At 33.8% G+C, this 15,587-nt stretch overlaps 2 protein-coding genes and 1 long non-coding RNA gene across 5 annotated transcripts in view; 1 reads left to right on the forward strand and 2 right to left on the reverse strand.

Annotated features, from left to right (window-relative positions):
• The window catches only part of si:dkeyp-14d3.1, a 592,968-nt gene that overhangs the window by 461,973 nt on the left and 115,408 nt on the right, over positions 1 to 15,587 (forward strand). The window contains exon 5 of the mRNA XM_087265101.1: positions 14,741 to 14,884. Within this exon, the coding sequence (XP_087121227.1) occupies positions 14,741 to 14,884 (144 nt within the window). The remainder of the gene's footprint in view (positions 1 to 14,740; positions 14,885 to 15,587) is intronic.
• LOC141375881 (uncharacterized) overlaps positions 1 to 15,587 on the reverse strand; it is a 215,957-nt gene that overhangs the window by 71,562 nt on the left and 128,808 nt on the right. The window lies entirely within an intron of this gene.
• The window catches only part of LOC147842761 (uncharacterized), a 159,261-nt gene that overhangs the window by 11,042 nt on the left and 132,632 nt on the right, over positions 1 to 15,587 (reverse strand). The gene's annotated exons all lie outside the window — the stretch shown is intronic.

A 15,587-nucleotide genomic window follows, 5' to 3' on the forward strand; every position in this document is an offset into this window, starting at 1 on the left:
CTAAGAAAAGAATGAAACAATTCTCTGATGGAATAAAGTGATTTCACGCATTTCCTGTTAAAAGATGTGACAGGTTTTAATTAAAGTAATGCACAGAGAGACCTAAATCTGCAAACAGTAATTAGGTGCTTAAAAGGAATGATTTAATTTCAAGTGCTGAGATTAAAATCTAGTTTCAGATAATCAGATCATGTTTTCCACAATGTTTGTGTTATTTTTTATTCATTTTTTACTGAATGAATATAACCTAACTGAATGAATACAACAAGCAGTATATACAGTACAGTGCATTCACTAACTTTGCTTGTGTGTGTGTTTATTTATAGTACAGTAAAGTATTCCTCAAATATTATTTACATTTGCACAAAAGTGCCATGTCCATGATTGTTCATAACCTTCTCACTAATCAATAGAAAAGCCTTTATTGGCCATCACAGTAATCAAATGCTTGCTATATTTGCTAACCACCTTATTTCATTCACCTTTAGCAATGAGCTCCTACTCTTTCAGGTTGGAGGGTTTACTTGCTATCACCATGATCTTTAGCTCCCTCCACAGCTTCTCAATTGGATTATGGTCAGGATTCTGGCTGGGCCACTGCAAAACATCAATGTCTGCTATTTCTTCACCACTTTTGCTGTGTGTTTTGAGTTATTGTTGTGTTAAAATGTCTACTGGGTCCCAGCAGTGTGCAGTCTCTTTTAGACTGTCTGCCTTGTGATGTTACCAGCAGAGCCCAGTTTCATCAGGATGTCCTTGTTGGCGATCCTTGGATTGTTTTTTATTTTACCTCTCTCACTATCCTCCTGGTTAGCACTCGTGTCGTTTTTTGCTTCTGACCACATCAGTAAAGATTTTTCACAGTCCTGAACGTCTTGTATTTTTAAATAATACTTTGCACTGTAGCTGCTGGAGCTTCAAAATTTCTGTAATTTTACAGTTTATTGGGTACTGGAAAAAAAAGTAAAATAATGGCCGTTAAATTACAGAAATGTACTGTAAAATAATTTAAATTTAAATTTCTGGTAAATTTCTGTAATGCAACAGCTGTTTTTTTTTAAGATAAATTTCTGTAATTTAACGGCTGTCCCCCAGCTGCTGGAAATAAACCATAAAATTACAGATATTTAATTTTTTTTTACAGTGTGTATAAATAATTTTGGAGTTAAAAAGTTAAAGTACAGTAAATAAATAATATGTTCATCTTTTGTGAGAAACCTGTGTCATTCCAGGTCCAACAAAACCTTGCTAGTTGAATAAAATTAATTTTAACTTTTTTTTTTTTTTCAGAATTTGAAACAGGTATAAATTATAGGTATAAATTTTGGAAAAAATGAATAATTACCCTATTGTAAGGCTGATGAATTGCTAAATCAAACTTAGTGAAGTAAAAAAAAAACATTGAAATATATTACACATAACAGGTTTTTCTGTTTGCCAACTGGTCTATATACTTCATAATCAGCCCTTATTTCTGGCATAAAATAAGTGTCCTATCACACATGGACAGTTTTGCAAATTAATTCACTTTCTAGCAACTTTTAGGGCACCAATAATAGCTTTCCTTACCCAGGAGTTGGCAAAATTCTAATGTTATCAAAATAAGTACAATGTTAACAATTCTCCTTAGTTAGTTACAGTGTTTGTATCTTTATTTCTGTTCTGTGTTCTTTGTCAATCTCATTCTGAGAAGAAGCATTTACTGTTTAGACAAAGCATTTGTTTAACAATTATGTTCACTGATGTTGTGAAGTGAATCTTCTTTTGTCAAATCTACTTTGTTGTTATGATGAGATGAGAATTTATGAGTAATCAGTTACATCTATAAAATGTTCACAAATGCATAGACATTCTTTTTTTACATACATCTATTAAGTGATAACACTTGTCACATAGCTATACAATCACATAATATATCACAAATTAAATAAACCTTTACCAGTAGAAATGGTGTGTTAATGATGTGCTTGCAATAGTGGCTTGGGTTATCTAATCAGAACAGAGTAAGCTCTCAATAAAAAAGGGGCTTAGAAAGAATTTTTTGGGGGGATTCTTAAGAAAACTTTCTACCATTTAAATGTGTATTATAAAAAAAATATTTTTATTTTTTTTTACCTTGAACGTATGTAAAGCTATTGTAGGAGACCTCCAAAACAAAATGAGGACCCTTAAAATAACGTATGAAGGCAGTTTAATTCTGGTCACTTTTCATTTCCATTATACGGATGAGTGCCAGGTGTGTGTGTGGGGAAAAAAAAAAAAAAGGAGTCACTAGAGCATCAGGGTGTGAACTGTATATATTTTCTTTCTTAGCTGATTTGCCCCGGTTCTTGCCATATAGGGTCACTAACATTAACCTTTCAGGCAGCAGGCCAGAAAAGCCTCCTTGTGCTTCTAAGGTTCATAAACTGCACAAAACACAGCCATAAAAGGCCAAACTTTTCTTTTTTTTAAGTTGATGTCCTTGAAAGTGAACTTGTTCCATAAATTTCTCCATTCATTGAACAATAAATTGTGATTGAATTCATTTAATTATTAGCAATTCTTATGAATCTTTTAAAGGATACTTTATTAGTTGCTGGTGTGGTAATCATTAATGTGTATTGTGTGAAAATGTAAGTATTGTTTGACCTTGGATGCAAGTACACATTTTTAGAGACGTCAGAAAACAGAATAAGGAACCTTTGATGACTTTTATATCATTATGTTGATGTACTTTTATATGAAACAGAAAATTAAAGAGGGGGTGGGTTTTTATTTTTGCATCATTCCCTCCTAGCAAACTAGCAATAAGAGGGGTGTGGCTAAAAATATTTTGGCTGTAGCCATCAAACTGACATCAAGCAAATCGTTAACTTGACTGAAGATTACCAAAACAAACTTCTTCTTTTTTCACAGTGTTTTGATTGTACAGATTAATTGTGTTCCCCTAAAGTTTAACAATGTGCACTAGCCAAATAAGCATTGTAAATGTAGATTTCATAAAGACTTTAATGTTGGCTTCTATTTATTTTCAAAATATGAATGAGTGGAAATATATTATTACTTACTAGATAAACTTTATTTCTGGTACACTCAAAAAAAAATTATGTTTGATGTTTGTTAAGAGTAGGTGTTTAAAATGACCTTTTGGGAGGTCAACTAATATGTTCAATCCAATTAAATTTGTAAAACTAATATGTTTAGGTTCAGGAAACCCAGGAGTACTTTTTTTGAGATTTTAACAGATTTTTGTGTGTTGAGAATCAATAATGACAATGTTAGCACCTAGCTTTAATTGTGGATAACCCTGAGCTTTTGTCTGCTAATTTATTTTCAGAGTTTAAAATAATTTTTTACAATCGGTGGCGTAGCACTCATCTGCCTGTCCAGAGATGATATGTCGGTTTTTCAGTATTATTCATAGCTGAGTTTTCTTATCCTATGAGAAGATTTTATCCTATGCTATTTTATTATTCAAGACTGCATGTGCTTTTCGAAGACAGACCTGGGAAACTGTGAGACAGCATGCGGTGTTTAGCTGTTCATGAAGGGTGGTGTTGTTCATTTCCATGATCCACAGGGTTTGTTGCATGGTTTTCACCGCAATGCTGTCAGGACCGAGAGAGCTTTGATTTGCAGCCTGCATTTTTGAGTGGTATGAGAATTGGAGAATGGCGGACTGTCGTTTATAAGTTGAGTTTGTTACCATTCAGGCACGAAAGAGTGAATTATTGCCACATTATATTTTTATGATAACATAATATATGCCTTCAGTGATTTCCTGAAGATAAATACCCAAAAATAAAGCAACTGGAATAACTTTAACTTTCGATCTCATATGAAGCAAGAGATCACGATGACATATGATGACGTGTGCAGGTGCTGTATTGCTGTCTCATTTCTTAGGGGTAAAATTTGATGCACTTCCCCTACACACTCTGTTTCAAGAGCCAGCGGGTAGGGGAAGGGGTAAGAGTACAAAAATATAATTGGGATTGGGCCTTAATACCTTCATGTTGCCTCAACTAAAATCAATTGTGTGGAACCGAGTATTTTTATAATGTATGAAAAAAAGAGTATGTGTAATTATAACAATAACAGGGTAAGTAAATTATAACAGAATTTTCATTTTGGGGTGATTTGTCCCTCTTTCAGTCATGAGGTAGTCTGGGTCATTCATGTTAGCCTTTCAAGCAGGAGGCCAGAAAAAGCCACTTTGACCATTTAAGGTCTATAAACTGTACAAAACACCACCATAAATAGCTGAACTCAGCATTTTACATTGATGTCCTTGAGAGTGAGCTCGTTTTGTAAATTCCTCCATTAGCTCTCGGGCTTGCCCTCCAGCATGCTTCCTATCTAGCCTATTAAAACCCATCGGGGGACAGGCCTGTAAACAGTCCGGCCCCACAACTTTGATAATGGCCGTGTCTGTGTCTGTATCCAATTGCAGCGTCCGTCTCAGCCTGACATCCCACTGTGGCTTATTACCAGCATGCAGTGATCTCGTTCTTGCTAGCAGCTAATGTCCTGCTGCTCACATTTATCCCACTGTGAGTCTCCTAACCCCAAACACGCACGCTATCAGTCCACGGGAACATAGACACGTCCACATTCTCTGGCTCTTTCCCAACATCTGCTGCCATTTAGCCCATCAAGTGCAATGATCATAGCAGGAGGGCTTGAGGGGCATTCAGGACATTCAGGGCAGAGAGCGTAAAGGGACAGAGGAAGTGTTTAGTGGTGAATGAGTCAGGGATTTCCCTCAGAGTGTTCAGATGGTGGGCTTAAGTGAACTGAACAGACCAGAGGCTATTTCAAGGGGTTAACAGGGGTTGAATGTGGGAGCACAGTATACATAGTTGGTATTCATTTACTTTTCATGATAATTCAGTATTTTTGCAATCTAATATTTGTTTTAAAGCTGTTTTAGAATATAATGTTTTGCTAAAGCTGGATATCCAGCACTTTACATCCAGTGTCATATGTGGCCCTAAACCACAAAACCAGTCGTAAGTGTACACAGCTGGAAACTGACATTTATCCATTATTTGAAAGGTGACCAACAGAGGTGGATAGTAATGAATTACATTTACTTGAGTAAAATTATTGGGAGCGTGTACTTTTTCAGTAAAATTAAAAATGTGTACTTTTACTCAAGTAAATTATTATAGAAAAATCATTACTCGTACTTCACTACATTTGGCGGCGCTGCTCTGTTACTGTCAAAAGATAATAAAAATGATTCATACGACTTGTTTGCAAATATCGCTAGGCGCCACATTGGTGAGGTTGTGTCGCAAGAGGTTGCTATAGAGATATGTCTCCCGCTTTTGGTTAGTGCGCACGTGCTTATATTGGAATGGTGGCTGTTTGTACTGCAGTCATGTCATGGCTTTCTGCGGTTCCGAGAGGACGGTCTCGCTATATGTGCAGTAAGTTTAATGGACCAAGTCACCGGCGGCCTTAAGTTCAATCTATGTTTTCACTCCAAGATGTCAACAAAAATAGTTTTAACTACAGCTCCAACATGAACATTCACGAAGTGGTAAATCTCACAATGATCCTAATTTGATCCTTATTAATGTAACTATGGAATAACTAAAGGAACTGCTGTTAATTGAATAACTCATTAGCCCTGCACATAAGTCAGTCACACTGTAAACCATTAAAAATTATATATATATATATATATATATATATATATATATATATATATATATATATATATATATGAAGTCAGATTTATTAGCCGAGAATTATTAGCCAGAAAGATTTTATCAACACATTTCTATAACTGATTTATTTTATCTTAAACATGATGACAGCACATAATAATTTACTAGATATTTTTCATGATACTATTATTCAGCTTAAAGTGACAATTAAAGGCTTAAGTAAATTAATTAGGCAAGTTAGGGCAATTAGGAACCTTAAAATGGTTATGAAAACATTAAAAACTGCTTTTTATTTTAGCCAATGATATAAAACAAGTAGACTAAGAAAATTATAAATTTTATATATATATATATATATATATATATATATATATATATATATATATATATATATATATATATATATATATATATATATAATGAAATTCTGTGAAAATTTTTTGCTTTGTTAATCATTAAAATTAACTAATAACTATTTACTTGAGTAATTTTTTCATCTGATACTTTTTTACTCTTACTCGAGTACATTTTAAGACGTTACTTTTACTTTAAATTGAGTAAAAATGTCCACAAGTACTTGTAGTTTTATTTGATTATAGATTTTGGATACCCTACCCACCTCTGGTGACCAAATACATTTTCCATTAATGCGTGGTTTATTATTATAGGAAAATATTTAGCAGAGATACTGCAGTGTTTGTAAGTCTGAAAATGCAGGATTCCACATAATTCCTTCATGTTGTCCCAAAACAAATCGATCAAATCAACTTTCTTTAAAAAATGTAAAAACTTAATTTTTAAAAATTAAAGTTGATTGAACATAAAACAATTAAGCTGTCCCAAAAAGTTAAAACTTATTTTAAAAGTTAAAACTTATTTTAATTAAGTTGTTTAAACCCCTTAGCGCATGTGTGTAAAAGTTGTGTGTAAGAGTTAAGAGTTAAGAGTTACTTAAAAAATCATAAGCAAAATATTGAGAAAATGGTGACATGGTGGCTCAGTGGTTAGCACTGTTGCCTCACAGCAAGAAGGTTGCTGGTTCGAGTCCTGGCTGGGTCAGTTGGCATTTCCATGTGGAGTTTGCATGTTCTCCCCATGTTCTTTTGGGTTTCCTTCAGGTGGTCTGGTTTCCCCCACAATCCAAAGATTTGCAATATAGATGAATTGAATGAACTGCAATGGCCATTGTGTGTATGTATGTGAATGAGTGTGTATAGATGCTGAGTAAAACTGGGTTACAGCTGTAAAGGTATCTGCTGTGTAAAACATATGCTGGATGAGTTGGCAGTTCATTCCACTGTGGCAACCTCTGATGAATAAAGAGACTAAACTGAAGAAAAATGAAAGAATGAATGTTGGAAAAAAAAAACATATTTAAATATGCCCAAATTTAGTTCTTAGCAATTCAAATCTCCAATCAAAATAGATTTTCTATATTTTGGTGTGTGTTTTTTTTTTTTTTTTTTTTTTACAAAACTTATTTATGGAGCATGGTTTACTTAGTCTATTGATTTTTGACATAAAATAAAAATCGTTAAGTTTTACCCATACATAAGACTTTGTGGCTTGGTTCAGGGTTATATAAACTGTTTGTATATAAGCTTGATTTCAAATGATTAAGAATTAAACTTAAAACAAAATGTGCTGCTTAATATTTTTGTCATTTTTTTAAGGCTCTTTGTTGTAAAGAATAACTAATGCACATATGCTATTGAGAAAGTATTATACATTAATTTAGCAATTTATGAGAATATTTTAATCAGACAACTCTTTAGTTACTAATGTGGTAATTAATAATGAATGGTTTAGTTTTTTGTATTGGTCATACATTAACTCAGAATTATCTGTCCATTAGTTACACAGTTAATGGGTGTTAGCTCACCCGTATTGTAAAGTGTTACTAATAAATCTTTGTGAAAATATACCTATTAAACCTTTAGAGTAGACCACAATCATTTATACATTTATAAATATCAAGGTTTTATCTTAAGTTAAATTGGAACTGTAAAAGAGAATGCATTTCTAAGAACTTGACATATGAATTTTGTATTCACAGTATATATTTGCAGTTATGAGCTGAGTTTATCATGCCTAATACATAGCTATGTGTGAAACTGAATGTGTGATATTATTATAGTTAATGCATAATTCAATTCATTATTCTTTATAATTATTTTAGTGTTATGTTCCAAGAAGAAAAATACTGAAGTAATACATGGCATGGAAATTGTTTAACTTGTTTCATTATGTTCTGAAAAGCCAGTTATGTGTAAATGTAACTTACTTGCTTACACTGTAAAAAAAAAAAAAAAAAATATATATATATATATATATATATATATATATATATATATATATATATATATATATATATATATATATATATATATATATATATATATATATGTTCCACTCAAATCCTACAAGTTATGACAAAACAAATCAATTAAGTTAACTTAATTTTTTTAACAAATGTAAGTGGATTAAAGTGGGCGACATAATGGCTTAGCAAGAAGTTTGCTGGTTCGAGCCCCGGTCAGTTTTCATTTCTGTATAAAGTTTGCATGTTTTCCCAGTGCTCATGTGTGTTTCCTCCGGGTGCTCTGAGCATGCGCTATATGGGAATTGGGTAAGCTAAATTGTCCATAGTGTATGAGTGTGTGTGGGTTAATGTGAGAGTGTATGAGTGCTTCCCAGTGCTGGGTTGCAGCTGGAAGGCCATTCGCTGTGTAAAACATATGAGTCCATGTGTGTTAATGTGAGAGTTAATGTGAGAGTGTATGGGTGCTTCCCAGTGCTGGGTTGCAGCTGGAAGGGCATTCGCTGTGCAAAACATTTACTGGAATAGTCCCCTGGTCACCCCTGATAAATAAAGGGACTAAGTTGAAGGAAAATGAATGAATGAAGTGGATTGAACATAAAAGCTTTTTTTTTTTTTTTTACCAAAAATAAACTTAAAAATTGATTTGTTTTAACTCATTTTAAATAGGTTTTTTGAATAAGCAGCAAAATCGTTTTTGAGTGTATTCACTTTTGTACTTCAACAAAGAAATCTCAGTATATAGAACATTTTATTGCAACAGTGTTTTCCAAAAAGTGCTGTACATAGCTAATACCATAGCACATAACACAAAAACAAAAACAACTAAACCTCAAATGCTATAAAAAGTATTTGCAGCTTCAAACGATTCTTAAAAACAATTAAATTTGGGGTTTGCCTTATATGAGGCACAATCTTATTCCAACACTAGAAAAAGTATGGTCAAAATGGATGAAACTGACCTTAAAGATATGCCAGGTTTTACATTGGTAAAAATTCCATTATATTCAGAGATCATAAACAAAAACCACTAACTTAAAATTAACCCTGAAGTTATAAAACTGAGGACAGAAAAGGAAATCTTCAACACGTCACCATTTTTTCTCAGAAAGTGTATTTCTAAAGCTGCTGTCTCAAAACTTTCACCCGATGTCAGTAACAATACACAGTAGCAAACACAGAAAACAAAACAAATTAGTTTTAAAATTAGGTTATGTGTAATGAAATGACAAAGCAAAAACAATAAAAAATCTACACACAATAACTCATAATGTTATTCATAATAACTCATAATATATATATACAGTTGAAGTCAGAATTATTAGCCCCCCTGAATTATTTGCGCCCCTGTTTATTTTTTTCCCCAATTTCTGTTTAATGGAGGGAAGATTGTTTCAGCACATTTCTAAGCATAATAGTTTTAAAAACCTATTTCTAATAACTGATTAATTTTATCTTTGCCATGATGACAGTGAATAATATTTTACTTGATATTTTTCAAGACACTTCCATGCAGCTTAAAGTGACATTTAAAGGCTTAACTATTTTAATTAAGTTAACTAGGCAGGTTAGGGTAATTGGGCAAGTTATTGTAAAATGATGGTTTGTTCTGTAGATTATCGAAAAAAAATAATCTAATAAAGGGGCTAATAATTTTGTCCAAAAAATAGTTTTTAAAAAATTAATAACTTTTTATTCTAGGCAAAGTAAAACAAATAAGACTTTTTCCAGAAGAAAAAATATTATCAGACATACTGTAAACTTTTCCTTGCTCTGTTAAAAATCATTTGGGATATATTTAAAAAAGAAGAAAAAAATCAAAAGGGGGCTAATAATTCTGACTTCAACTGTATATAAATATATATATATATATATATATATATATATATATATATATATATATATATATATATATATATTAGTGCTGTCAATCGATTAAAAAAATTAACTAATTAATCGCACCTTTTTAAAAAAATTAATCGCGATTAATCGCATTTAAAATACTGAAACTTGTAATTTTGCCTATTTAAATGTAAAATTAATGTAAACGCAAGAAAAAAATATTTAAATTCAAAATATTATTGTTTAATAGAATTTTTGTTTAACTTGTAACACAGATTTCTTCATGTAAACAACATACCCACAATAAACCATCAAAATCCTGGCTTGACAGCCATATTTATTACAGAAATTAAAACACAGGCATGTTAATGACATTTAAATTTCAAAACAATCAATGCCATTAAAGAAAGCATTGATTTCCATGTTGGATTCAAAGTAGACTGCAAAAAAATGCCAAAATACAGGAATTGCAAATATGGAAAATGAAAAATTATAATAATAAACTATAGAATACAAACTGTTGCACTCATTGTAAAATTTTATTGCTGTGAGTTGAGAACATTAATTATAGAGTAGAAACAATTTTGCTTAATCCTCCTTTACATTCATCCAGTTGCTAAGACTAGGAGTATCCCGCAAGTGCACAGAGACTCCCAAATGCCCGCAAATGAATGATAATTTCTTGCAAACCGGTCGTTAAATACATTGCACACCCCTCTCGCCCCTACTCAGATACATCGCTCACTCCACCCCTGACACCCCTCAACGGGCCTGACACAGACACACACACAGACAGACACACACAACGCGCTGCAGACGTTTTGGCCCCAACGGCCTACCATACTGAAGCGACTCCCCTCAGATTCAACACGCATGATCACGTTCATCAAATTTGCTAAGCGTCCTAAACTAAGCGTCCTAAAGTATTACTGTATTTCACAAGGATTCTGACGCAACAACGCGAAGCATACGCTTTCGTTGCGTTTAATGAGGAAACACGCTAAACTTGGAGGGCTCATGCTGAAAGGCAGAGTAATGCCCTGTCTTTGACAGCTCGCGACTTCACCAGACGTTCTGAGTGCATTTACATAAGACACCTATACTCCGATTTTAATATGATTAAGATTATACTCTTATTAAAATTCTACCGTGTAGCCTTAAAAGGAACCTTACCTTAAAGGAACACCGAGTCACGAAATGCGGAGGACTTTCTTTCTGTTCGCCATGCGGTATCAACTTACAACAGATGTCAAAAGTTAAAAATGAAACACCCGAAATTGCATGAAATTCTGGATAACTTGTGATTCAACTAATTGTTTTATACTGGAACTTGCCTTCAAAAAGTGCTTCCTTGGTCTTATCCACATTTATTGCATGTTGAACACACGTCCACCACAACAGGAAGTAAAAAAAACCTGAACCGGGTTAATTGCGTTAATTTTTTTAACGAGCTAATTATTTAAAATTAATCGCATGCGTTAACGCGTTAATTTTGACAGCGCTAATATATATATATATATATATATATATATATATATATATATATATATATATATATATATATATATATATATATATATATATATATATATATATAAAGCTGAAAATTCACTTGTACATAAGTCGTCACCTTGGAGTTATAAGGTTGAGCTTTAAAGTTTTTGCAGTCCATAGCAAACAGTATGTGTGGAACATTTGTTTTTTTAAATAAAAAGTCTTAAAATGTACACAACTTATAAAAAACCATCCCATAATTTAAATAAGTTGTCATTTAATTTGAATACCTTTGGTAGCAATTACAGCCTTTTTGAATATGATGTGAGCTTGGCACACCGGTCTTTGGGAATTTTTGCCCATTCCTCTTTGCAGTACCTCGCAAGCTCTATCAGATTGGATGGAAAGCGGCGATGTATAGCCTTTTTCAGACCTCTTCTGAAATGTTCAATAGGATTTAGGTCTGGACTCTGGCTGGGCCACTCAAGGACATTCACTGAGTTGTTGTGAAGCCACTCCATTGATATTTTGGTGGTGTGCTTTGGGTCATTGTCCTGCTGAAAGATGAACCATCGCACCAGGCTGAGGTCAAGAGCACTCGGAAGCAGGTTTTCATTCAGGATGTCTCTGTTCATTGCTACATTCATCTTTCACTCTATCCTGACTAGTCTTCCAGTTCCTGCTGCTGAAAAACATTCCCATGGCATGATGCTGCCACCACCATGCTTTACATAGGGATGGTATTAGCCTGGTGATGAGTCATTCCTGGCTTTCTCCAAACGTAACGCCTGGAATTCACTGTAAATAGGTTAATTTAGTCTCATCAGACCACAGACTTTTGTTTCTTATGGTCTGAGAGTCCTTCAGGTGCCTTTTGGAAACTTCCAGGTGGAGACTGTCTTCCGTCTTGCCACTCCACCAACCTGATTGGTGGATTGCTACACAGATGGTAGTCCTTCTGTAAGTCTCTCTCCACAAAAGAAGGAAAAAAAATCTTTTTTTCACATTGTCATTATGGGATTTTATGTGTAGAATTGAGGAAATAAATTAATTTAATCAATTTTGGAATAAGGCTGTAACATAAAAAATGTGGAAAAAGTAAAGCGCTATGAATACTTTCCAAATGCACTGTATTTTGAACACATGAATAAAGAGAGGGCATAGAAAGTCCAGAAAGTAGCTAAAATCTAGTCAGGGGATGTAAAAAGGTTGCTCTTGATGGTTTCATATGAGAATAGAGTTTGATATCATCTTGATTTGAACATAATTGCATCTTTGCTTTTATTACAGCTCTTCACTGACATCATTTAAACAGTCTGTGTGTGTATTTGAACTTTGAGCGTGTATTTGAGCCGTTCTCTATGGACAGTTTTGCTCAGTGTCACCAGATGTTACAAAGCTAAATATGACAAAATATCTTTTGGGATTCTCTCAAATAGAAAAGCAATTCATAAATAAAATAGCCAGTTCTTTATTTTAAAATGCAAAAAGCTTTCTTTTAAGATAGAGATATTTTGCATGGGGTTTCAATTGGGTCTACAAATAAGCATTTATTTTCACAAAGCCAAATTCTGTCTCAAGTAAACTGTCTTCACAAATTTCACTTCTCTTTAAATTATTCAGCACACAAAAACATCTCAAACATTTATAAGCCCATTCTTTGAGGGATTTATACAAAGCTTGACCTCCCTGTTTGACATAAAGGACTGGCTCAGACCAAAGACGAGATAGCGGATCAAGGCACGAACATAGTCTCTACAGTCGGGATACACACAGACACGATACGGGAATTCAATCAAAAAAAAAAAAAAAAAACGAGTCTTGAGTAATAGCATTACAAAAATGACAAAGAATTGTGCCTGTAAAGAGCAGATCGACTTAAATATATATATATAAATGCAGAGCTGTCAGTACAAATTCATTTATTCCTCACTCTTTCCATTTTGCATGGAAAACGAAAAGGGAGAACTATCGGAGACAAGATAGAGATACAAAAAGTGGTGCTCGCGGTAATGGAAATAATAAGGCAGAGACTTGGTGAGATGGCGGTAAGCTGAGCGTGTCATTATGCATTCATTGAGATTAGGTTATGTCATCTCTCGCTCTCTTATAAAAGAGCGGGATAAAGAGAAAGAAATGAGGATGGAAAGACGGCGCTTACAGTGAATGAATACCGTCTGATTGCAGTAACCGATTTGCCGCTGTTGGACATTGAGGGCAAGCAGATTGGTTAATTGAAAGTGATCCGCTAATGAGGTAAATTGACTACATTACCCACGTCTGCCTGTCTCTCAGGGATGGCACAATGGGGGCTGAGTTTCTCACGCTGACTGTAATGGTCTCAATTATGCGGTTGTCTGAAACAGTGTGTCTCTGTGGCTGAAAGGTTAAGGACTCGGGCTGTTTCTCTTCTAATGAACCCCCTCCTCAAACTGTCAAACTCACTGCCTCGATGTTTCCTTCCTCTGCTCTTTGCCTTCTTCTCTTCTGCTCTTTTAGTAAGATATTTTTCAGCCCCTCTTTCACTTTGTGTCACCTTCAAGTGGGTTGTGGAAAAAAGAGGGGAAATAAAAAGTGGAATGAAAGAATGATTAGTGAAGGATGGAGAGTCGGGAAGGATAAAGTACGAGGAATGAAGATTGGCTATAAAGGAGTAAATATTGAATAAATGATTGAATGAATGAATGAATAAATGAATGAATGAATGAATGAATGAATGAATTGGTAAATGATGGATGGATGGATGTTATGAATGAACAAATGGATTGATTGGTTAGTGTTATGAATAAACAAATAAATTGCTTATGAATTGGATGGATGGATTAAGTATGGATGAGGGACTGAGAAAGAAAGAAAGAAAGAAAGAAAGAAAGAAAGGAGGGATGAATGAATGAATGAATGAATGAATGAATGAATGAATAAGACAAAAATAAATATAAATAAAGGACAACAGGAAGGATGAGGAATACATGAACAAAGAATTAGAATAGATGAAAGATGGAAATAACATTGATTGAATTGAAAAGGTTGATTAAATGAATGTAAGCTAATATGGAAATACAATAGAAGGAAACACTGAATGAATCAAAGGCAAATAAAGAAAAGGCAGAATGAGGGAATGACTGAAACTATAAGATGTGTGGAGTGGCTAAAAGAACAATTATGAACGAATGATGAAAAGAAATGGTTAAAGGAGAACGAAATAATGAATAATTGAAGGGCAGGACAGAAAGTAATAAGGGACTGAGTGTAATATAAAAAATGAAACAATAGAAATGATTAAAAGGAATGAATGGTATATGGATGGATGGACGGACGAACAGACAGACACAGACAGACAGACACAGACAGACAGACAGACTTGATCATTGGGTAATGTAAGGAATAAAGCAAGACTGATCATTGGTTATGCTTTTCCTAACAGGAAACAGAGATCCTGAACACAGCAGTGCTGAATGGGAAGACGGTGGCAGTGCCGGTGAAGGTGGTGACTGTGGGCACTGATGGGACCATTACAGATGTGTCAGACACTGTGCAGTGCCAGTCCACTGATGAAGATGTGGTTAAGGTCAGCCTCTTGTTCTCCTTCTTTGATCGTAATGAATCACTCAGATGAACAAATGAATCAAAGCATACTGTGTCATGTTGACTCTTGATCAACATGACACCACTGAAACGAAGCTCAGAATAAATTTCATTCATAATTAATCTTTTTTTCTTTTTTACAGTGAATAATAGAGGTTATAATGATTCAGCATGTATGTACACAGACACTGATTAGAAATCTAAAAAACTCTTTAAGAATCAATCTGCACTTCAGTAGATCTGTTTGAATGTTCATTTCATACCTTGACTGAATTAAACTAAATCTCAGTCAAGACCCTTTCTGTTTTTTCTCACTCTAACATTCGTTCAAAAGAAGTTTCTATATCAGCATGTTGCAAAAAACATCATCACATGTCATGTCTCATGACTAGCATACAATACATAAAAGAGTGCTTGTATTATAAAATTATTAAATTATAGAAATAAAATAGTTTGAGAGCTGAAGTGCTTAGGATAACTGTGAATTAATCTTAGCATTTTTAGCCCATTAATTGTTTAAACCAGTCACATAGGGCCCTATCATACACCTGGCCCAATGTGGCGCAAGGCGCAACGCAATTGTTATTTGCTAGTTTGAGCTTGGTGCAAGAGTCGTTTTGACGTTTTCTGCCATGCTGTTTAAATAGCAAATGCATTTGCTCTCATATGTGTGCCCATAGGCATTC

Source organism: Danio rerio, chromosome 8 (genome assembly GCF_052040795.2).
Source record: "Danio rerio strain M-AB ecotype USA chromosome 8, GRCz13ab, whole genome shotgun sequence".
Lineage (NCBI taxonomy): Eukaryota > Metazoa > Chordata > Actinopteri > Cypriniformes > Danionidae > Danio > Danio rerio.